Source organism: Verticillium dahliae, genomic scaffold (genome assembly GCF_000150675.1).
Source record: "Verticillium dahliae VdLs.17 supercont1.2 genomic scaffold, whole genome shotgun sequence".
Lineage (NCBI taxonomy): Eukaryota > Fungi > Ascomycota > Sordariomycetes > Glomerellales > Plectosphaerellaceae > Verticillium > Verticillium dahliae.
In genome coordinates, this window is record NW_009276916.1 from 1,700,528 (window position 1) to 1,723,830 (window position 23,303).

At 56.5% G+C, this 23,303-nt stretch overlaps 7 protein-coding genes across 7 annotated transcripts; 3 read left to right on the forward strand and 4 right to left on the reverse strand.

Moving 5' to 3' along the window:
* Positions 1-3,084: 3,084 nt before the first annotated feature.
* VDAG_01381 (asparagine-rich protein) lies at positions 3,085-6,382 on the forward strand (the record flags this gene model as incomplete). Its single annotated transcript, XM_009650267.1, has 5 exons — positions 3,085-3,243; positions 3,315-3,372; positions 3,499-4,205; positions 4,273-6,263; positions 6,329-6,382. 4 exons carry the CDS (start codon positions 3,085-3,087, stop codon positions 5,233-5,235), a joined length of 1,887 nt encoding a protein of 628 aa, XP_009648562.1. The 3' UTR covers positions 5,236-6,263; positions 6,329-6,382.
* Positions 6,383-6,554: 172 nt separating this feature from the next.
* Positions 6,555-8,646, reverse strand: VDAG_01382 (uncharacterized protein; the record flags this gene model as incomplete). Its single annotated transcript, XM_009650268.1, has 2 exons — positions 6,555-6,936; positions 7,022-8,646. The coding sequence occupies 2 exons, from the start codon at positions 8,644-8,646 to the stop codon at positions 6,555-6,557; spliced, it is 2,007 nt and encodes a 668-aa protein (XP_009648563.1).
* Positions 8,647-9,590: 944 nt separating this feature from the next.
* VDAG_01383 (histone acetyltransferase type B subunit 2) lies at positions 9,591-11,290 on the reverse strand (the record flags this gene model as incomplete). The annotated part of the gene is made up of 5 exons (XM_009650269.1): positions 11,092-11,290; positions 10,973-11,026; positions 10,861-10,912; positions 10,304-10,813; positions 9,591-10,251 (listed from the first exon to the last, which is right to left on the reverse strand). Exons 1-5 carry the CDS (start codon positions 11,123-11,125, stop codon positions 9,591-9,593), a joined length of 1,311 nt encoding a protein of 436 aa, XP_009648564.1. The 5' UTR covers positions 11,126-11,290.
* Positions 11,291-11,822: 532 nt separating this feature from the next.
* Positions 11,823-16,325, forward strand: VDAG_01384 (5'-3' exoribonuclease; the record flags this gene model as incomplete). The annotated part of the gene is made up of 5 exons (XM_009650270.1): positions 11,823-11,887; positions 11,953-12,046; positions 12,106-12,415; positions 12,472-13,758; positions 13,807-16,325. The coding sequence occupies exons 1-5, from the start codon at positions 11,883-11,885 to the stop codon at positions 16,323-16,325; spliced, it is 4,215 nt and encodes a 1,404-aa protein (XP_009648565.1). The 5' UTR covers positions 11,823-11,882.
* A 383-nt stretch (positions 16,326-16,708) lies between these two features.
* On the reverse strand, positions 16,709-17,507 carry VDAG_01385 (uncharacterized protein; the record flags this gene model as incomplete). Its single annotated transcript, XM_009650271.1, has 2 exons — positions 16,709-17,129; positions 17,260-17,507. The coding sequence occupies 2 exons, from the start codon at positions 17,505-17,507 to the stop codon at positions 16,709-16,711; spliced, it is 669 nt and encodes a 222-aa protein (XP_009648566.1).
* Positions 17,508-18,540: 1,033 nt separating this feature from the next.
* On the reverse strand, positions 18,541-21,042 carry VDAG_01386 (CTD kinase subunit alpha; the record flags this gene model as incomplete). The annotated part of the gene is made up of 3 exons (XM_009650272.1): positions 18,541-18,793; positions 18,851-20,779; positions 20,849-21,042. The coding sequence occupies 3 exons, from the start codon at positions 21,040-21,042 to the stop codon at positions 18,541-18,543; spliced, it is 2,376 nt and encodes a 791-aa protein (XP_009648567.1).
* A 722-nt stretch (positions 21,043-21,764) lies between these two features.
* VDAG_01387 (uncharacterized protein) lies at positions 21,765-22,067 on the forward strand (the record flags this gene model as incomplete). Its single annotated transcript, XM_009650273.1, has 1 exon — positions 21,765-22,067. The coding sequence occupies one exon, from the start codon at positions 21,765-21,767 to the stop codon at positions 22,065-22,067; it is 303 nt and encodes a 100-aa protein (XP_009648568.1).
* Positions 22,068-23,303: the final 1,236 nt, after the last annotated feature.

Genomic DNA, 23,303 nt, shown 5'->3' on the forward strand with positions numbered 1-23,303 from the left:
CGGCTATTATCAGCCAGCGAGAGTGTGGTGTCACAGGCAAGGGGTTCTTCCGCGTTTCTGGAAGCATGAGCCCTGTCGGTGACGGACAAACGTCCAAGTCTGCTGGATTCGGGTATTGGTTGAGCAAAGTCAGTCAAAGCGTTTTGTGGGTTCAGGCAAAACCCCTGAACACTGTCGATTTTGCACGGAGAAGCTGCCTGGTTCCTCGATAGTTGTTGGTTTGCAAACGGGTGAAATAAGAGACGGATTGTTTGCCTAGAGCAGGCCGGCGGTGTCGCGACGTGCCGTGCCGCGAGGTGGCCAAACGTGCAGCTTGTCCGGGTGCCGGTTCAAACGCTGGCTGACCCGGTGCGTGGTGTGATCTGAACAGGGTACACGGCGGAAGCTGATACATCATTGTGGACTGATATTGTCGGAACGAAATGACGCCTCGCCGACGCTGGAACCTCGAAAGGCCAACGTAATGACTTTCACAGGCCTCCAACTCGCCAGTGACCAACCCTCCAGCACTTCTGTCATTTGATTTAGGCCGAGCCGGAGCTGTGTTTTGAGGGGACCCAACTCACTCCCAACCTATTGCAGAACAGTCTTGTCGTCGGTGTTTCGAAACGTCTTGGCCTGCTACAACAACTGGAGGCCGAAGCAGTCTGTCGTGCATCCCTAACCGATTGAGAAGGCGGCAGCCAATCCTTTCCGTGGGGGGTTGCTCAATCAATTCGAAGGCATACGGCCGCTGGGGTCGCCCTCATTAGCTCACGAAGCACTCACTAGCTCTGTCGGCTGAGGCTAGGGAGGGGCCGGGGTGAGATGTAACCATGTATGATGAGGACGCCTCCAACAAAAGCTGGAGGCTGTCTGATTGAGACATGCTAAGGTGGGTGGACGACCACCCATGACGCCAGCTGTCTGAGCTCACGGCACTGTGGTCACAGGCCAGACTCGAAGAGTGCGACCTGAAGTCACGAATCCACGAAGGTGGTTCGCAGAGGCGGTCTTGTCCCCTGATCCGTATCAGTCGTAGGGGTTAACCCAAAGCTGCAAAGCTGTTGTGACAGAAACGTCTGTGACCATGTTCCATGCAGAGCAGGCTGTTACATCCGGCGGAAGTGATCGGAAGCAAGGCTGTGACAATGAGGAGGCCAACTCGCCAGCTCGCCTGAAAGGCTGAAGCTTAAGCCGTCACAGTCTGGAGCGTAGGCTCGAGAAAGCCATCGTGGGAACAAGTGGTACCTGACCTGGGTCCCTTTTTGGCCAAGGCGAGTACTTCAGCCCTCCCGCGCACCGTGTTGGACATGTCGAATCTCGGAATCCAACAAGACGAGGGATCCTTCGCATTGATTACTGCTCTTGGGCCGGTATGTGCGATACCTGAGATAGCGCATGTCGATTGCCTTGACGTACCTACAAAGGAGCGCCATCTCTATCTCCGTCATTCTCTCCATCTGATATCATGTCGGATGGAACCGTTGGCCGTTGGGGTAGGAGGCTTTGGCTTGAGGTCCTTAGGAGACACGGCAGCCATGCGAAACGGGGTTGGCTTGGTTGATGATGTGGCCTTCTGTGCTGTGGCAGCACGGTTGCATTTCCAGTTGCATGGCAAGCATGGATGCGAGCGAGATATGGACACTAATACCGGGGACGGCTTGCCAGGGATCCCGGCGGAGACGTCGGCCCCCTGTGGCCTGTGGGAAAGCTTTGGGAAAGAAGGAGTCAGGGACCCGAGGTGTTGTTTCTCCTTCCGCCGCGCGCTGGATGCAGGCACCGGGCGCCAGGTTCCCCCCTAGCGCTGCCACCCGCCCAAGGGCCGTCACGGAGGCACATTCGTAGGACAGCATGTTTGGGTTGCCGAACACCGGGAATCGAGGACTCCAGCCCCTCTTGAAAACTGTCATACCAGAAGATGCCACGGGGTTTATGGTACGGTCCGTTACTTAGTACCTACCTTGCGTACCTAGGTAAGGTAGGTAGGTAAGGTAGGTAAAGACACGATACGATGAATCGTTCGTCGACCCGCCCGCTACTTGCCTACAACCCAGGCACCCAGGCACCGAAGGTCCCTGCCTCCTAGGCCCCGGCAAGGCGAGAACGAGGTAGGACGTGCCTGTGCGTGCCCATGCCCCTCTGTGTGTCTGCCTTTCAAGCTGGTGGTGCCTGCCCGGACAGGCACTAATTGCCTCCACTGCCACCCCCAATAGGTTGGGCTCGTAGGTAGGTACCTACCTTAGGTGGGCAGGTAGACAGGTAGGTACCTACCTTAGGTGGGCAGGTAGACAGGTAGGTACCTGCCTGTCATCTTGTCACCTCAACTGGCAGTGCCCAAGTACCTCGCCTAAGGTACCTTACCTACCTACCTGGTACCTACCTACCCCCATTTACCCTGTCGCTGCCAGTCGTGCCAGCCGTGCCAGTCGGGTCCCATTTCAATGAATAAGGTACTCCACGCCGCGTCGACCACGTCCTATCCCCGTCCTCGTCCCGAAAAAAGGTCAACGAACTCAGGCCAGAGGTACTTTCCCACGCCAACACACCTGTGACTGGACCAGGGCAATTTTGTTTCCAACTCCTGGGCTTCCACTCTGCTGCCTCCATCCTTCCACCTTCGCCTTGCCTCTCTCTCGCTTCTCCTTCCTTACCACCTTACCTTCCTTTTCCCGGATTCCATCCCCCACGGCTGCCAACCGCCAGGGAAGAAAAGTACCCGCGCCTCGACTGCATTGACTGACGACCGCGTCAATTCCGTCCTTGCTGCTCTCCGTTCCCTTTCGCGTTGCTTGCTTTGGTCGTGCTCGCATCAAGCTCCGCCTTGCCGCACCAACTCCTGAAGCTACCCTCCGAACTTCATCCGCCAGTATCTCTTTCTCGTGCCTCTCGCCCAGTCGCCTGAGTCAAGTCTCTCCAACTCCAGCTTCCCGACATACCTTCGTCTTTTTTTTTTTTTCCCTCTCCTCGACAGCAGCGATACCCATCCGAGGCAGCAACACGGCACCCTCTCCTGCTTCCCGTGCCTCCGATACCGAGGACCCTTTTTTCCCACTGTACAGTACAAGCTCCGTCTGACGGCGAATCCAGCCCCGACTACCCAACATGTCCGGATCTCAAGCGGGCTCGCAGCTCAACATTGATCGCTACGTTGTGATCCACGTCGCCACCACCTGCGACGAGCACGGTGTCTATGTCACCAAGGATTCTGCTGAAGTCATTGAGCTTGGATGGATTTTGCTCGATGCTAAGTCCCTGGAGGAAGTAAGCTATCGTCCTCCCCATCCACCCCCTCCCCTTTCTGATGACGTATTTCTAATCACTACCCTACCTAGATCGTCCGTGACAGTGCCCTCGTCAAACCCATCAACACCCCTATCACGCCTCTCTGCAGTATGTCGGCTTCTTCTCTTGTTTTTTTGTTGCTGTCGCGGCCGCCGCCCTGTCATCCCGGCAAGGCCGCGCGCCTCGGCCCAAAAATTCGGTCCAATATCTAGGTGCTAACCATCTGCCCACCAGCGAGCCTCACAACCTTGACTTGGGAACATGTTAGGAACGCTGGCACCTTTAGGGATGCTGTCAACCGTTTTGATGCGTTTGCCAATGAGCACTTGACCTCGCAGAATCTTGACTTTGTCTTTGTCACTCTCGATGCCTGGGACCTTCGGGTTCAGCTGCCTCGCGAGGCCCGCGACAAGGCTGTCGTCCTGCCTCCTTACCTCCAGCACTCGCGGACCTTTGATCTCCGCACCGAGTACCAGCGATGGCAGCAACACCACCCCGAGTCGCTGCCCTTCGGCCCCTCGATGCTCTCCAACATCTGCGCTGCTCTCGAAGTGGAGCCTGTTCAGTCGAGCGCCCCCATCAAGCACAACCTGCCATTCCACCTCCAGGCTTTGGCGCCTGCTTCTCCCCGTCGTGCCATGGAGGAGGCTGTCACTCTTGCCCGGGTTCTTCGTGGCCTGATCCGCAAGTCTCAGCCTGCTCATGAGCACCCCGATGTCCTGACACGTCCCATGGACGCTCGTGCTGATGTTAGAGCCTTCTTGTCCGAGCGAAGCAAGGTCCTCCACATGTCAGGCCTCCCCCACGACACCACCCAGTCGGAGCTTGAGAGCTGGTTCACTCAGTTCGGTGGACGTCCCATCGCCTTCTGGACTCTGCGCACTCCCGAGCAGCACAAACCCACTGGCAGCGGCTTTGCTGTCTTTTCCTCCCACGAAGAGGTGAGTTTGTTCCATCCCCATCTGACTGCACCGTGCCAGTCGGAGCCTGTTCTGATCCCTTCAACAGGCTGCTGAGAGCCTCTGCATGAACGGTCGCGCTCTTAACGAGAAGGCTATCGAAGTGTCACCCTCCTCGAGTCGTGTTCTGGACCGCGCTGCTGAGATCCTTACGCCCTTCCCTCCCAGCAAGAACCGGCCCCGTCCCGGTGACTGGACCTGCCCCTCGTGCGGATTTTCCAACTTTCAGAGGCGCACAGCTTGCTTCCGATGCTCCTTCCCGGCAGTGAACGCTGGCCCCTCGGGCGAGATCGGATACGGCGGCGGCGGCGGCGGTGGTGGCGGCTACAGCGGCTATGGCCCCCCTCAGATGATGCCCCCTCCTCAGCACCACCACGGTCACATGGGACACGGTGGTGGTCGCATGGGCGGCAGCGGTGTTGTTCCTTTCCGCGCCGGCGATTGGAAGTGCGGTAATGAAGTATGTGGTTACCACAACTTTGCTAAGAATGTCTGCTGCCTCCGTTGCGGTGCCAGCCGTGCTGGCGCCGCCGTTGTTGCCGACTCTGGTGGCTACCCGTCTCCCATGGATCCCCCTTCCAGTTATAACATGAACCAGGGCTCAATGGGCGGAAACACTGGTCCCGGCCCCTTCGCGTCGGGTGGTGGCAACTTCGGCTCCGGTGGTGGCTATGGTGGCGGTCAGCATTTCGGTGGCCCCCCCAGCACCTACGCGCTTCCCTCAGGCCTCGGCGGTGGCGGTGCCGCAGCGTACCCCTCGTCCTTGAACACTCACTTCGGTCCGGCCCCGGGCGCTCACTCGGCCGGCCCTTTTGACAGCCGCGCTGCCGAGGCGGCCTTCCAGTCTGCCTCCAACGGACCCGCGTCTGCTGGTCCGTCGAACAACTTCTACTCGCAGAACGAGAACGACCCTTTCGCCTTCCTTTCTAGCGGTATCGGAGGCCTCTCTGTGACCGGCGGAGATGCTCGCCAGAACGGTGGCTCCGCGCCCCAGAACAAGTCCCCTGCCTAAGCAGTTTGTGTATTCACCAGACGGCTGTATATCGATCGCCTTTTTGCATCGGACGTTGAAGAACCCACCCCTCGACCGCGGAACGAGCTTTGAGACGAGACGACGATAGAGCATTTGCTTTGGCATCAACGACCCCTCGACCACTGGTCATCGAGGGAAACCCATTTGTTTCATGTTTCAAGTAAGGCGGTCGGCAAGATGGGGAAGAATCTTGGGCCACGGTTGTTGTCAGAATACCATGAGTAACCGGGTACAAAAGTTTGCGAGGCGGGAAAGACAAAAGAGTGTTACTACAACTGGACGGATTCGGAACACGTTGGGCGGAGTTGCGTTTGATGCCGTTGAGCATCAGAGTCCGTACAAAAGGGCTGGCTACTTTGGGGGACTGGACTGCGGAGTCGGACTTTTGCCCATTGGGTGGGGTTGCGCGCGAATGGCTTGTGGCATGACAGCCCAGGGGGCAGTACGGTGGGAGAGATGCATAGCGAAGGAGTGGGAAAGGAACCTCGGCTTCGGTGTGCGGTCTCGCTCTTCTACTTCTTCGATCGATGTCTGTCCTTTTTCCTGTCTCTTCTTTTTTTTTATTTGATCTGCTTGTCTTTTCTGATACTCTCACACCCCTCTCCTCCACCTCTTCCATTCTCATTTCGTCCTTGTTCTCTTCCCACTACATTTAGTTCGCTTGGGCATTTGGCTTTGGCTTTGGCTTTGGCTTGAGCTTTGCCCCCCTTCAAGATGGTTTCACGGTTGGATGGGCGGCAGAGTTGGGGGAGTCGGGGAGTGATCATGGTCAGGCGGGCTGACTGCTTTAATTTTCTTTCGCGTCCGAGAATGCGAAACGTGTTGCTTTCCATAACTCGTCTGTTCCAAGTTTTACCTCCTGTTGCATGCCGTTAGCCGGTGGGGTGTAAAAACTGCATCCTGCAGGCGGCGTCAGGTATGAAGAATACTATTGCTTGATTTGCCAAGGCGAGGTCCGCGAAGAGTAGCTTCATGATGACATGATGGCCGTTGTTGGCATGTTAGAGGTGAGTCCATCATGCGTTGGCACACGTTGTATGGCGAGTGTAAATATGTTAACAAGACCGATTAGGTATTGATCGCTTGAGGGAAAATGAGCATCTGCAATACTATCGTTTATAATTTGCCCGAGCCAGCGAGCTGTTGCGGTCGTATATGCATGCCGCTCGAAGGAGCGACACTTTCCTTTGTCCAATCCATGACCATTGTCAATCTCTTGATCCCCTGCTAACCTGCTCAGCCAAACATCCAGCGATGTCTCTCAAGAAACATCCAACGATGTGCTTGCTGCGTTCTCATCACATTTCGGGCGGGGTATTTGAATTGCTCAGATCGTCGTACAGATTCCAGTCAACGTCTCCATCGTCCGTCAACTCCGGATGTAGGGCGGGAGCCGTGCTGTCGTCTTCATCTTCACCATGACCTTCCTCCTGCCGCTCATAGAGCTCGAGATCATCAAATTGCTCAAAACTCTCGTCGTCAGGGGCGTTGATCTCGTCGACGTACTCGAGCCACTGCGGGTCCGAGTCCTCGCTCTCCCAGTCGACCCACGCCTTGTCAGCCCTGATTTCTTGGTCCTCGTCGGCGAGGCCTGAGCCGAACAGGACGCCATAAATGTACAGCCGCACGTCGTCGTCGGACTGCGCGCCATCAACGCGGTCGGTACGTCGCATGGCGTCCCTCATGGCCTCGGTCAGGGTCGGCTCGGATCCGCGCAAGGCGCCGCTTCCCGGCTCGGGGCTGACGACGGTGCGTGTCCATGTACTGGGGTCGTCTTCCGTGGGCAGGGCGGAGAAATCGATGCCGTCGTCGGGGTTGATGGTTGGTGCGCTGCTTGCAGATCCGCCGCCGCCGACCATGTCGGCCTGCACAGCGGCGTTGATGCGGGCGATACGGCTGAGGCGTGCCTGGCGCGCAAAAAGGTACTGTCGCTCGGAGCGGAAGGTGTCCAGGTTCTCCTTGAGGAGGTCGGCGCGCTGGAGCTGGGAGAGCTCGGCCCCACGTGGTGGTTTCCATGATGTCCGCGTCCGGGAGCTCGTCCTCGTCCAGGAAACCATCCTCAGGTATGCTCTTCTGGCCCCAGAGGATCATGTAGATAATGTGACGGTCAATGTCGAGGCCGCGGCGGGCGGCCTCGGTGCGGATGAGCTCATCCGGGCGTTGAAGATGGCCTGTGCCGCGACCCCAGGCCTCGAGATGCAGGACGCCAACCTCGTGTGCAGGGACGCCAAAGACCTTCTCCCCGAAGAGAGCGCGCCGGTACTGTTCGTGGACGGGCAGGTAGTCGTAGCAAACTTTGAGCTTGACAATGTCTCGCAGCTCCGTGAGGCCGCGGCGTGTGAGTATGAGCCAGAGCTTGTAAAGGGTGCGCTGACCCAAGAGGAGTTTGACAAGGGTGTTCATGAAGGGGTCGGCCCAGACGGGATCTCGAAAGTGCATGCCAAGCTTGGTGAGAAAGAACTGAATATTGTGGAGGTCAGCGTGGGTCCAGAGAGCTTCGTTCCCGATCATGGTGGTGCGGCCTTTTGTCGTGGCGACGTCCATGAGAAGCCACATCTTCTTGAGACTGCGCTCGGTACCAATGGGCAGCTGCTGGCCCCCTTGTTCGAGGGCGTCGACAATATCGTTGACGCAACGCTCGCGGAGCACTTCCATCTGGTACCACTTCAAAGAGGGCACATGGCGGACTTGGGCCATGACGGCGTCGAAAGGATCGAACTGCTTGGAGCCGAAGGCGTTGGTGCGGCCGGCGGGGTCTCGGACGCAGAGGTGGCGGTAGAGCCGAAAAGAGAAGATGTCACCGCTCTCGGCAGCGTGCCGACGTACCCACATGCGGAGAGTCGAGGTCATGACGGCACTGATGGCACTGTGGAAGGTGCGGCTGACGGAGAAGAGGGACAGGACGTCCCTTGGCGCGAGGTGACCACCAAGCTCGACAGCAAGCTCGACGTGCTGGCAAAGGGACTCGATGAGGCTGAAGCGAACGCGCATGCCTCCCATGCTGCGCCGGATGGAGGAAAAGGGGTCACTGCGGCACACACGTTTCGCGTGCTCTCGAGTGTGGTACTCGACCTCTGCGGCGTCACGCCAAGGCTGAGACTCAGGGCCGTAGGCGAGAGAGTCGTTGATGATGTCGTTGTCAGGGATGACACCTTCCATCTCGAGATCTTCGTCTGTAGCTGGGTCATGATCCGCATCTGCAGCCTCCATGGCGTCAAGCTCGGCGCGGGCTCGAGTCTGTATGGCAACAACGAGCATCTCGTTGGTAATGGTCTGCCGCGGATATTGGGTCTCGAGGAGGGCTCTGGTCTCGGCAATGTAGGCGTCAAAGTCGGCAAGGGTCGCGCCCTTGGGTGCAAGAGGCACCCCTTCAAATGGTGCCACATCCATTGCTGTGCTGCCGGGTTAGTGTCAAGCGTGAGGTGCGATGATGAATCGTATTGGTGGTGAGATGGCAATCGTTGACAGTGATGAGCCGTTTAGTTGTGATCAGCTTTCAGGTTGCACAGTTGTGCTCGGGGGACCTATTCTCATTTGAAAGAACGATGATGGTTGGGATGGGAAATCTAGTGGTGATTCCAGGAGAAAGTATTGCAGATAGGTAGGTACCTTAGGCTGGAGTGGTGAATGGGGTAGTAGGCAGGCAGACACCTCTGGGGAGGAAGGAGCAGCAATTGCCCTTGTCTGCCAACCCTAAGCTCTGCATCCGTATCAGTCGATGGACTTATGCTCGAGCATTTGTACTGCCTGGTTGAAGTTGGCAGACCACCTCTTCAGACTGCTGGCCGGAGCATAGTTTTCAGTAGCAGTTTTGTGTTTGTTGGAAGCAGAGATTTACCTACCTCTATTACCCCATGTCTGAAAAATTACGGCAAGGAAAGGTTTGGTCACGGCGGGATCGAGAGGAATACTTCAAAGTAGAAAGAGGCAGTTGGCTACAGTTGCCCACATATCTCGCTGGCTAGCAGGGTACCATCGTATCTGTTTTCATTCACATTACGATGCTACTTCGCTCTCTGAACCATTGGTCAACGATGAAGAGAATTCTGCTATTCGCACGTGGACACAGTGGGTGTGGTGTCCTCTCAAAGGCAATGATTCAAAGAAAATCTTCAGCTCCCGAGGTTACGGCTGTCTTGTGAGTCCGTTCATGACCTGGCAGAAACCAAGTTTCTTGAACCCTCCGCTTGTTGATCCCTACCGAAACGCCGTAAATCGACTCCTACCAACGGCCAGCACGATCAATGCTCCTTTCGCTTGACCTGCAAAACCTGCAGAGACTCTCGCAAAAGGTCCACAGTATGATTGGTTTGCTTGAGTCTGCGATGCCTTTGCTAACGGTCAATTTCGTCGAGGCTCATGTCACCGTCGTCGCGGCCGACGATCGAGTCTGCCACCCTCCAGATCTGCAGCAGGTTGTCCTCGGCAGCGCTGCAGACGAGCCACGGGTCGTTCGGGTTCCACGCGAAATCTGCGAGGTGGTTTGTGTGGCCTCCATGCATGAAGAGAAGCTCCGGTGGACCGTCTTCCTGGTCGTCCGGCAGCTGCTCGTCGCCAACCCGTGAAAGATCCCAGAAGATGATTCTTCGATCGTAACTGCCGCTGCCCAGGATGCCAGCCTCATGGGGATGCCATGACAGCGAGGTGACGGCGTCATTGTGACCCTCGAGAGTGTGGATTTTTTCCTTGACATTCCTCAGATCCCAGACGCCCAGAGTCTTGTCGGCGGATGCAGTGGCCACCAAGACCTCCGAAGCCGGGTTAAATGCAAGCGCGTTGATAGCATCCGAATGGCCGCGCTTGGCGGACAAGGACGCAATGTTGGTCTCCGGCGAACGCACGTCGATGATCTGCATCGTCAGATCGTCCGAGACGGTACCGATGAGCGACTTCGAGACCGGGTGATACTGCACGTCATTGACGATCTGAGTGTGGTGAGTATACTTGCGAGCCGGCTTCAGAGTGCGGCCACCCTCCTGCAGCGTCTTGATGTCCCTGATCTCGTCAGCTGGGTCGTTTGTATTTGGAATGCGAGCGGAAACCTTACCAGAGGCAGACGGTAGTGTCCTCGCTACCAGAAGCCAAGCAGCCAGCCTCATGTGGATTCCAGCTAAGGCCGTATCCCTCCTGCTTGTGACCCACGAGCTCGACCTCAGGGCTGACCTTTCCATCAGCCGTCATGCTGTGCTTCGTGCGGTCAAAAACGAGGATCTTGCCGTCAACACAGAGTGTGGCAATGAGATCTGGATTTTGAGGTTGGTATCGCGCCTTGTTCACCTCGCCAGGGTGGTCGATCTTTTGCACAATGTTGAAACGAATGGGCGCCAAACCGCCAAACTTTCCATAGCCACCAATCTCCCCCCGCTCTTCGTCGAGGTCGTCGGTGCTCGGCTCGATGGATTTGGGGACTTCAACTTCGGCGATTTGCAGGTGGTTTGGCATGCCCTCAGAAGTGTGAGTACCAAGAAGCAATCGGTGAACACGGTAGTTCTTGCCCTCTGGCTCCTTCACGTCGGGAAACCACTGAGTCGTTAGGGTTGGCCACTCGAGAGCAGTACTGCCAAGTGTCAGTCATTGCGATAGCTCTGCAGCTTGTATTCGTACCTGAGAATCATATCATAGAGGAAGGGGCTGTTCTTCTTCCAGGTCTTGTACTCTATGTGCATACCATGGTTAGTTGGAGGCCAAAACGCGCAGTGACGAGAGGGCTGCCTACCCTCGTTGATGAGGCGCTGCTCCATATTCTCATCATCCTCCTGATGCATGTCGACTACTGTAAGTTAGCGATCCTGTTTTCCCAAGTCCGCAAGTACTCTTGTAGTGTGTTCCGCTCACCGTCAACATCGTCGACCACCTGCGCGGGTGCCATCTTTTTGTGTAAATCTGGTGAGATTGTGATCGCAGGATGAATAGAGCTCGGTAGATTCCAACGCGATCGGTGTAATAGTGCGGAGGGGTCGAGTATGTGGGATGAGTTGGATGAAGTGGGAGGAGGTTCGTTGCCAGGTGGAAAGACCTCTCACAGCCGTGCCGCAATTGTCAGAGTGGAGGAAGACGCGACGCGAATCGCGTAAAGTGTTTAAGGGCAGCTATTTGAGATGAGCCTTATCAGAAAGCTTATCTGGCGCACAATCAGCCGCACTTGTTCCATCACGCGCGCTTGGAGCGGCAGCTTCGCCCTGGACCCACCGAATTTGCCCCTCCCCCAGCAACTCATGACACCGGTGACTCCCTGGACCTCGCCGCAAGCAGCAGGTACCCTCCTGGCGCCTGAAGCTCCCGACCTGTCCTGCATCCTACATACTCGCCCCTCACGTACCGCGCAACTTATCATCAGACGAGAACACAACTCGACGGTCGAGTTCCCTGTTCATCGGAAGAAGCCTAGAGTTTCTTTTGTGTTGTATCTTACTCACGGCTGTATTGACTTCTTACGTTCAAATTTCCTTTCCCTCCAACCGTCGCAGACACAACGATTTCGGTTTTGCGCCAGCATCCAAATCACTTCCAAAGCTGCGCCAGGCTGTCAACCCGACTTTTTTCCTCTTCTGCAATTTCGCAGAGTCATCGCGCTTCCGTGTAGCATCTAGCACAGCTTCCAGCTCTTTCCTCGGTCTACATTCACCATGGGGTACGCTGCCGCGCCACCACGCCGATGCATCGCAAATGTCACTCGAGCTGACCATTTATCTGCAGTGTCCCCAAGTTCTTCAGGTGGCTCTCTGAGCGCTATCCTGCCATCTCGCAGGTCATTGCCGAGAATCGCATCCCCGAATTCGACGCCCTCTATGTTCGTCTCCCGACGTGCCCCGCATCGCCATGACTTCCGAGACTGATGTTGGTGGACAGCTGGACATGAATGGAATCATTCACAATTGTACGCATAAGGATGCCGGAGAGGATGCGACATTCCGTCTGAGTGAGGAGGAGATGTTCATCCGCATCTTCAACTACATTGAGCATCTTTTCGGCAAGATCAAGCCGAAGAAGCTTTTCTACATGGCCATCGACGGTGTCGCCCCGCGCGCCAAGATGAACCAGCAGCGATCTCGTCGATTCCGGACGGCTCTTGATGCCGAGAACGCGAGAGAGAAGGCCATCAAAGATGGTGTGGAAATGCCCAAGGAGGCTCCTTTCGACAGCAATTGCATCACCCCAGGTCCGTGTTGCGCCCAACACAACCCCAAGTCCAGACCACGAACTAACAATCCCCAGGCACTGAGTTTATGGCCAAGCTCTCCCGTCAACTGAAGTACTTTGTCAACAAAAAGGTGACTGAGGATGCTGATTGGCAGGAGTGCGAAATTGTTCTCTCTGGGCACGAGGTTCCCGGCGAGGGCGAGCACAAAATCATGGAGTACATCAGGAACGCCAAGGCTCAGCCTGATTACGATACGAACGTCCGACACTGTCTCTACGGCCTGGATGCTGACCTTATCATGCTTGGTCTGCTCAGTCACGACCCCCACTTCTGCCTTCTTCGTGAAGAGGTCACCTTCGGTCGTGCGTCCAAGACCAAATCGAAGGAGCTGGAGCATCAGAACTTTTATCTTCTGCATCTCTGTATCGTCCGTGAGTACCTGGATCTAGAGTTCCAGGAGCTCAAGCAAGATGGGATTTTGAACTTTCCATATGATCTTGAGCGGGTCATCGACGACTTCATCCTCATGGGTTTCTTCATTGGCAACGATTTCCTTCCCCATCTCCCCCGCCTTCATATCAACGAGGGCGCGCTTGCATCTATGTTTAGGATATATAAGAGCATCCTGCCCGAGTGTGATGGATACATCAACGAAGGCGGCGTCATCAACCTCCAACGCCTGCAGCGCCTGTTGACTGAGCTAGCCAAGGATGAGACCGACCAGTTCGAACACGACGTCTCTGATGAGCGATGGTTTCAATCGAAGCAAATCAGCGAGCAGCAGCAGAAGAATGCTGTGCAGTCCAAGCAGAGAGGCAAGGGTGTCGTCATGACCTCCGCGCAGAAGGACCTTTGGAAGAACAACATCAAGCCGTACCTCACCAAACCTACCCCTGAACCCCTCGATCTAGGCACAGAGCTCAACGCTGCCGACCGCAAGTTTGTGCAGGATCTTGCCGACGCTGTCCACGTGGACTGGAGCACCAAGGAAGACGACGATGGCCACCGCCATCTGATTCTCACGTCTCCTCAAAGCGAGGATAACAACGACGAGGAGGAGGAGGGCACCCTGGCCTTGTTCCGTGTCATGAAGAATTACGACAAGGCAACTGTAGTTGACATCACTGCAGATGACGCCAAGCAGCACTATGCGGACCTTTACAAGCAGAAGTACCAAGGCTGGAAGACCAAGTACTACCTGCAGAAGTTTGAGGATTGGTCGCCGGATAACTACGACAAGGAGCTCACTGCTCTCTGCGAGAACTATGTGCAGGGCCTGCAGTGGGTGTTGTACTACTACTACAGAGGAATTGCCTCATGGCCTTGGTTCTATGCCTACCACTACTCTCCCTTGACATCAGGTTAGTTTCACTGTCGAATGATGTGGGCTTGCCGCTAACATAATCTAGACGTCATCAAGGGTCTGGGTGCTGATCTGAACTTCAAGCTTGGCCAACCTTTCCGTCCGTACGAACAGCTTATGGGTGTCCTCCCTGACCGAAGTAAATCGATCGTCCCCACCGTGTACTGGGATCTCATGACGAACCCCAAGTCGCCCATCGTTGACTTTTATCCGCGAGACTTCGAACTTGACATGAACGGCAAGAAGATGGAATGGGAGGCAGTTGTCAAAATCCCCTTCATCGATGAGAAGCGACTTCTTGACGCAATGGGCCCGGTCAACGAGAAGTTGAGTGACGACGAAAAGTCACGAAACCAATTCGGTGTTTCTCTGAAGTTCACTTACAACCCTGAGGTCAACTTCACCTACCCGTCCTCCATGGTTGGCGTCTTTCCAGACATTCCTCAGTGCCGGTGTGTCGAGAACATTTTTGAGCTGCCAAGCACCGAAGGCCTGCAGTATCGTTCTGGCCTGATGGACGGTGTCAAGATCAGTGCCGAGGCTCTGGCTGGTTTCCCTTCCATTCATACGCTTCCCTACACCGGCCAACTCATGGAGGGATACGGGGTCAACGTTTTCCAACAGGACAGCCGTAACCCTAGCATGATCGTCACTCTCAGCGAGTCGGAGATCACGACAAAGGCTGAGGTGGCCAAGAAGAAGCTGGGTCAGAAGTGCTTCGTCGGGTATCCTTTCCTCCAGGAAGCAAAGATTGTCCGTGTTGTGGATGAGCTATTTGACTACGAACTCGACCACACGGGTACGACTGTTGTCCAGAAGAACCATGGTCCCCGGGAGATTGAAGCCTTCTCGAGAGAAGCTCAGTACATCGAGAACTGGCATGCCAAGCGGTTGGGATTCACCATTGGTGAGGTTGAATCGCTGGTGCATGTGCACATGCTCAAGGGTCTCATCAAGACGGAGGAAGGCGCACTCATCAAGGAGTACGCAGAGAACCCAAGCATGAGGAGCGTCTATGCATCACAGACTATTGTCGACGAGGTCATCAGTCAGGATGAGCGCTTCATCGAGAGGGCGTCAGTCCCCATCGAAGAAGAGTACCCCGCGGGTACGCGTGCGTTCTTCTTGGGAGAATTCCACTACGGCCGCCCCCTGGAAGTGCTCGGTCACGCGAACAACAAGGCGGAGATTGTGGTTTCGGTGCTTCAGGCGAAGGAGCCTGAATACGCAAAGCCTATCATCCAGGAGGTCAACCGTCAGAACCGCTTCACACCCTCCTATGCTGTGGCCAAGATGCTGGGACTCCATCCTTTGATCCTTAGCAAGATTCTGTCTTCGTACCAAGTCAACACGGTGGGCGGCCTTAGGGTCAACCTTGGTCTCAACCTCAAGTTCGACGCTAAGAAGCAGAAAGTCCTTGGATACTCTCAAAAGAACCAGTCTGGTTGGGAGTTCAGCAACGCCGCGATCGAGCTTCTTGCCAAGTACGTCGCAGCGTTCCCAGACTTCTTCGTTGCCATCCAGGCCAAGGCTCAGCAGAGCGACATCAGCGACACTGATATCTGGCCCGACTCGGCCGTGGCTGCTAAGCGCGTCAAGGAGATTGGTCAATGGCTCAAGGCGGCAGAGACAAGCAAGTTTGAAAGGGTTCCTCTTGATGCCGAACAGCTTGACTCTGTGACAGTTATGAAATTGGCTGAGGCCGGCGAGCAAGCTTTCCAGATCTCGCAGAACACCACGACTAAGAAGCTCAACAACGTTCCGCGGTCGGCGCTTCTGAAGCCTACGGATGCCGAACTGCTCATGGGCAACCAGAAGTTCAACCTTGGCGACCGTGTCACATATGTTGCCGCAACCGGCAAGGTTCCCATTGCAAGCCGCGGTACCGTGGTTGGCATTGGACGCACTGCCACTGCTGTTCTGCTTGATGTCGTTTGGGACGTGACCTTCATGAGCGGTACGACACTGGGTGAACGCGCTCCTCCCTTCCGGGGCATGACGGTGGCATCTTCATCCGTTCTCAACACAACGCACAAACAGGTCATTTCGGGCTCCAAGGCCGCCACTCAGCGACGCCCTGCGCCTGCGACCACATCGCTGACGACGGGCTCTTACAACCCTAACGGCACTCCACAGTACAGGGACGCGTCAGCGCCGGCGCCTCTCAGGGGGAGCTATCGCGGTGCGATGAACGGGCAGTCTCATGGCCAGTCCCGGGGTGGCGGCAGGGGTCAAAACGGAGCAAATGGCAGCGGGGGCGGCAATGTTCCCAACTTGCTCCACAGCACATTGGTCTATCGGCCTCATCCCAACGGCAACCAGGGAGGAGATGGCCAGGCTTCTCGTGGCCGCGGCCGCGGTCGGGGACGCGGCGGACCTGTCGCCAATGGCAGACCTGCGCCACAGTCCTCGCCTCAGCCGCAGCAGCAGATGTACGGCAATGTGCCTCCTCCTGCGTCTCTTGATGCGCGTGGAAGGGGCCGCGGACGTGGCGGACGCGGTCGAGGAGGCGCTCGTGGCGGTGCTCGTGGTGGAGCGACCCCCCCTGCCCCCTCTCAGAACTAGCAGTCTGGAGGGCTGCGAATAGACCTGCGAAGCTGCTGATGGGAGGCTGCTGTTGATTTCTTCCATGTTGGCTCGGTTCTCTGGGTGGTATATTCTGCACGGCTTTCGGGCTTGGCGTTCGGAGGTTGAGGAGGCAGCAGAAACGTGTCGACGAATGTGTCAGAAGGAAAGTGATTCCATTCGTAGCATATATACGGCGCTAAGCGGTATGACGATGTGGCGATACAATGAGCTAGCCGGCGAGAGGAGGCGGAGCAAATGAATTCGGTTTTTTTTTTTTAAAGAAAGTACATCACTGGGACGGCCTGTTCGTATGTACGTCATGTGTGGAAAAGCTTCAATAATGCACTACTGTTCTTGTCAAGGATACGCTACGCAACAGTCTATTTCGCCTTGGTCTTCGCCTTGATGGCCGGCAGCCTGAAGAACTTGCTCGTGCCCCCGCGCAGGGCCTTCCAGACGCCGAGGTCGGCGTCCTGGTTCCACGTCAGCAGGCCGACCCAGGGCTGGACGTTGTAGTGCAGCCGCAGCTGGACGTTGTCGGCCTCGGCGAGCTTGCCCGAGGGGTGCGTGATCTGGTACTTGGGCTTCTGGTTCTTGAGCTTGAGCCTGCCGCGGCCGGGGTCGATGCTCTTGCCGGCGGCGCTGGCGCGGAGCTTGCGCATGGAGACGGGGCCGAGGTTGGCGAGGTGGTCGGCGCTCGGTGACGTGATGATCTGGTCCCAGATGACGGCCTCGTTCGTGGCGTTGGCGCCGCCCGTCGCCGAGGGCCATTCTGCCGTCACGTAGACGAAGACTTGCTTGCTGTGGCCACTTGTTAGCTTTCTCCTTCTTTCCTTCTCCTCCCCTCGTTCTTCTTGTTCTTTGTAGTCTCACTGCCCTCGAAAGGCGCAGGAAACCGCTGGCAGGGTAAGGGGTTCAGAGGGTGACGCACGTGTTCCAGGTGAAAAGGTCGGAGAGGTCAGCCTCTAGGGAGAACTTGATGATGGCGTACTCCTCCTTCTTGCTGCTGTAGTAGTGCGGGCGGCCCTTGACGACCTGGAGCGAGTCGGTCTTGATGACGCCGGCGGTGGGGGCGCGCGGGGTGACGACATCGGACAGGGCGATAAAGGAAGCAACGACGAAGGCGACCGTTGTGAAGAAGCCAAAGGTGTTCTGGATGCGGTTGAGAGAGTTGAACATGGTGGGCGGTGGGTTGGGGCAGCGGAAGGTTGCCGCCGGTTGGACTAGATGCAGTGATTTTCCTCAACAAGTTTGAGACGGGAGGGAAAGGCGCGAGTTCTACCTGTCCACAATCTTGCACGAGTCCCAGGGTCGGGCCAGCGTGGTGTGAAATATTGGGTTCGGCGGCAGCTCCCCTCTACGTGTAAGGTCAGATCGAGGAGTTGTCGCGACGTGTGGTTTCAGACACAAAGGGACTAGTGCAATGGAGCTTGATGATGTTTAGGTAATCACTCACCTTACCCACCGCTCGGCATCGTCTGGCGGCGACCACAAGGCCCACGCCCACGGCCCAAGTGCTGTTCAGAGATTATTTTTAGTCCGCTTGGTCAATTTGCCCGAAGGAGCTTGACGGAAGGGAGAGAGACGATAGGCCCCAAATCACTTCGCCAAGCTTGATTCACTCGCATCACAGCTCGATGAAGCATGGTCTTGATGATGTCTGATTCGACTTTTGTCACAATATACAGAGGTATATAAGCATGTCGGCAAGACAATGTGAAGCCTCCTTGCCGTGGTGAACATCAACATTTCACCCGCAAGCTCACGGCCATTTCCGACGCCCCTTCGCAAGTCGCCATGGCATGGTCCCGTCGCGCGTCCGCGGGCCATCTTCTCCCCTCGACGCGGGAGGAATATCGGTGCATGGCACACCCCAGACGCTCATCCTCGAGAGTAACCTAGAGCGTGCATCTCTTCCGAAAATGCAAATGCAACAGAGTGCTGCCTCAAGTCCGCCTCCCTCTACCAGCTCTACCAGCCGAGCTTGCAATCCGTAACGCCTTGCCGTGTGCATGCAATATTAGTACTTCGCCAAAATCATGATTCGAAAAATGAACCTGTGAACCACTCCTCTCCTTCTCTCTGTCGGAGAGATGGCCTGGGTTGAACTGAGCGTCGTCATGTCTCCTCTGAGTGGATGTGCACGCCGTGCGAGTCGCTAGCACACTCAGCGCTTCGAGATGCCCTTGGCCTTCTCTGACGCCTTGGACCGCTAGGCCTTGTGCGCAGCACCGGCAGAGGCGTGATCCACAGGCTGCGGCGGTTTACCCTCCACATGCAGTCGTTTAGCATCACCGCGCTGGTCATGCGTCTCATTCTCACGCTTGCAATCTTTCTCCTTCTGTCGGTGGTCTCGACTGTCTTTGCTGCGTGCTGCGTGCCGGGCCTCTCTCTCTTTCCGCTCATTTTCCTTGCGGAGTGCTTTCGACTCAAGCTCGTGCCAGTCACCATCCAAGTTTGCGAGCCTGTCAAGTGTGTTAGAATGAGCATTGCGGACGTTGGTGGTTATCTTAAAAACTTACTCGATGGCTTGACGCGCAGGCGGTTCCTCGGTCGTAAAGTATGCATGCTGAAGAGCTTCGGCTGCGCTCGGGCGCTTGGCTGGGTCATATTTGAAGATGGACCAGATCAAGTCGTAGGCGGCGGGCGTGAGCTTGTCCCTGTACTTGGCGGCAAAAGAACTGGCCCGCCGATAACCTGGCCGCAAGAGTTCGAACCAGGGCATGTCGATAAGACCGGGCCATTCAGCCTTGTTAGGGGTTCCCATGACATTGTAAATCTTGTCGAGTTGACTGATCTCGCCACCGTCGCCAGGAAACGTGGCGTGGCGCGTGAAGATTTCCATCAGGATGCAAGCCGTGCTCCACATGTCGCAGGCTGGGCCGTATCGCGTTTCTCCCAAGAGAAGCTCAGGAGACCGATACCATATCGTGATGACACGGTTTGTGTAGTCGAGCTGATGGCGTTTGGCGTAGAAGCGTGCTAGACCAAAGTCGGCAAGCTTGAGGATTCCGTCGCTGCTGACCAGAATGTTGGCAGCTTTGAGATCTCTGTGCAAAACGCCGCGAACATGGAGATAGTCGAGGCCTTCGAAAACCTGCCTAGCAAGGTGCTTCTTCTGTGCAGCATCAAGCTTGAAGGAAGGATGATTGAGCAAGCCTGTCAAGTCGTGAGAAAGATACTCGAAGACCATGAAACAGTCATTCTTCTCCACCATGACCTCCTTGAGCTCGACAACGTTGGGGTGTCGAAGCGACTGGAGAAGTTTAATCTCGCGGACAGCCGTCACAGGGAACCCGTCCTTTTCGCCCTCCATCCGAATCTTCTTCAGTGCAACCAGATCCTTGGTGTAGCAGTGTAGACCTTTGAACACCTTGCCATAGGTACCAGAACCAACAACCGACTCGTTGCCAGGCTTTCGAAAGTAGACTGATTCGGACTTGACGAGATCTGGTGGTAAGCTCAGCCGCGGCTTGAGACGCTTCATCTTTTGCTTCACAATCCGAGTTTTGGGGGCGGGAGGCGGTGGTGCCGCCTTCGGACCCGGAGGTGGTGGTTGTTGATGATGCCTTGCGTCTTGCCTTCCTCTAGCCGATGCCGGCTCTGTTGGTGCGCCGCGTGGTATGTCTCGCTCACGATTGTCTCGTTCGCGGTAGTCCCTCTCGCGACGATCGCGTTCCCGGTACTCGCGATCACGACGGTCTCTTTCGCGATCACGTTCGCGATCGCGGTCACGCTCTCGGTCTCGCTCCCGGTCTCGCTCCCGGTCCTCTCGAGCTCTGTGCTCCCGTTCCCGTTCCCGATCGCGGTCATTAGGATCTCTCTCGTCCGTTTGCTGAGTCGGCTCTTTCTTTGGAGGCAAAGCATTGAATTTCTGAGATATCTCTGGTTTCGGTACCGCCGGAGTGGGTTTTGCAGATGCCTTAAATGCAAAACTGAACTTTGACGACACCGATGACGCCGGAGATTGTGCTGCTGGACCAGACGGAGGAGGCCGCGTGGGAGGGGCCATTTCCTTGTCATCTGAAATCACCGGGGGCGACGTGTCTTCGACCTGGAGGTCTTTGGACGGACGGAAGGAATTTGGTTGCTCTTCGAAATCGTCCTTGTCCGACTTGACGCTTGCGACGGCGGAATTGGATGACTTCTGTGACTTGGCATCGTCGCCTTGCACAGACGAACCTCGACCTCCAATCGTCGTTTGTGAAGCGTTCCATTGCGCGCTCTTGAAATTATTCCCGCGGTAGCCTCCACGAGCACCACTGAATTGATTGCCTCGGAAGCCTGAACCGCCTCCGCGGAAGCTGTTGCCTCTGCCATATTGCTGCATCGGGCCTGTTGGGGCAGATGGGGGAGGGGAATATGGGTTCGAGGGTGGATATTGTCCTTGGGGCCCGTTTTGCGGCGGATACATGCCCTGAGGTCCCTGGGCATACTGAGGGGGATACTGACTATTTGAATAGGTTAGCGAACATTACGGTACATTGATTAATCTGCAACCGCTTCTAAAAGAGACATACTGATGGGGAGAGCCACCCCAGCCGCCCATGTCGTAGGGAGACATGTTGGGTGAGTTGATGTAGGGGTTCGGAGGGAAGTGAGGGGGAGGGTGATAGTACTGATAGGGGTCACTGTACCCGTGATTGCCAGCAAAAGCGTTGTGTGCCTGGTGGCGAGCATTGAAGCCCCCACGGTGGCTGCCACGTCCCGACATATCGTCTTCCTTCCCGCTTGTGCCTGGCGAGCTCTGTCGCCCAGATCGACCTTCGTCGCCTCTCCTTGCTCTGGGTCCCGATCCCCTGCTAGTGGATCGTGATGCACGACGAGATCGATTTTGGCGAATGTGGTCGGACTCGTGGTGCGAGCCGTGCCTAGAACCAGCCCGCGGCGAGGAGGGCGACCTTGGGGGTCGATGAGATGGGGGTGATCGTGCCCTTGGGGACCTTTGACGGCGATCTACCGGCGAGCGGGAACGCCGCCGTGACCGCGAGTGACCGCGAGATGCGTGATGAGGCTCCCCTCGGGCCGGGGACCGCGAACGACTGCGGCGTCCGTTCCGCGCGCTGTTTTGAGCCCTGGGGCGATTATTTTCGCGGGAGGGCGATGGAGAACGTCGGGAGACTGGTGTCGAGGCGTTGCGTGGCTCCCTGGGTGGTAACAGATCTCCCCTCCGGTCTTTTGAATCTTGTCGACGGATGTCGTCTCGATGAATTGGTTTGCCGTCTCGGGCCGTAGCGAGAGGACTCCGGCTTCTTGTACGTTTCGCTGACAGGGATGGTAATCGACGGCCGTCGGGACGTCGTCGAGGGCTCGGGCTGCGTGGTCGGCGAGTGTCGCCCCTCGGCTCGTCTCTACCCCCACGGCGCGTATCGATGAGGTCTCGGGGCCGTGAAGCGTGGTAGGGATTGTCTTCGCGGTCGTCACGACGACTGGATGATGGCGAGTGGCGGCGAGCCCGGTCTCTGCTGCGATCGCGTTGTTTGTCGGAGGGGGAAGGAGTCGGCCTCTCAGAAGACGGGCGCTTGGGATGCGGGTCTCGTGGACGTCTATCAGGATTTCGGTCGCTATCGTGGGGCCGACGAGGAGGAGGCGATGCAGATCTGCGAGAGCCTGCCGCGGCTTGACCTGGTCTGCCACGATCTCTGCGCTCCTGGACGTGTCTCCGGTCGTCTCTCATTGCAACATGTCGGGAACGACGAGGATGACCAGAGGAAGGCTCCATCGCGGCAATCCAACTGAGTTCGAGTTTTCTGAGAGGATCCTCATCCGGTGTTTTCCCGACTCCAGACGCGATAAGCGCGCTTGGTAGATAAACGCGGTGTGCCTGTGGAGAGACAGCTCGCACAGGTCCGTGCGTCCAATGTGGCAGTGAGGAGGTAGAGGGGGAGGGTAGGTGTTGTGGGTGGAAGTCGAGGTAACGCAAAGAAAAGATGGCTGAGAACCAAGAACATCTTGGTCACGGGACTGGCGTGAACTTTCCCTCCAAACTGGAATGGATAAGGCACACGAAGCCGTCCCGAGCATTCAGCATATTGTCAACTTCTGGCAACTGAAGAGAAATTCTCTCCCAGGCCAGATTGGCGAGCATGCGGTGCACTCGCATACCACTTTCAAGGCTGTCCACCGCATCAGGTGTTCAGCGAATCCCAACTGTCCTCCTCGGGGGACCATTGTGCCCAGCCACTTCAGGTCTATCTATGTGGTTGCCAAATGCACAGCTCCATCCATGCCGTGTCTGATCAAGCCTATGAATTGCTCCTCACCGTCTGCTCCCTCTTCTTACGACTGCTTCGATCTGCAGGGGTCTAGGTAGCAGGATCATGGGTGCTTCATCAACATCGACCTCCCTGCACCTGCAGCAACGCCGAGAACGAAGCAGGAGAGCACCCACCTCAAGACACTTAGTTGTAGCCAGTCTCTCTTGAGTGCCTGTCGATTCGACAAGATGCATTTTGCATCGGAAGTCGGTCCAGGTCCAAAACACCACCCGGTCCCGATCGTGCTGAGACTGGCGAAACACTCGGTTTGGCAGCGTCGTTGTGTTACACCTGCCCAATCCCCATTTTTTGAGAATCAGTATCAGTAATGATGCCGACAACCTAGGCAAACTGCAGGGTTTGGAAACGACGCGTGCCCGTTGCTTCGCACACATCCACAGTAACCGGACGGGGACTTAGGCCGCGTCTCCGATCGGGAACATCGTGTGGGCATGGATTGGGTGGACTTTCGACCGCACCGTCGCTGAATTTCAATCTGCAAGCGGACCAAGCGAAAGGCACCTGGCCATCGTTTGGAGGCAATATCAGATGGTCCAACCTGACATTCGACGTTGATCAGAATCGAAGTAGAAGCTCAACCAGTAGCATGCACGACAAGCGTTGTCATCGTTGTCATGGCGCAGAATTTCGTCAGCGCGAGCGCCCACAACTGCTGGGTGCTCCCCTCCGTGATCATGTTTATCCTCCGCTCCCAAGC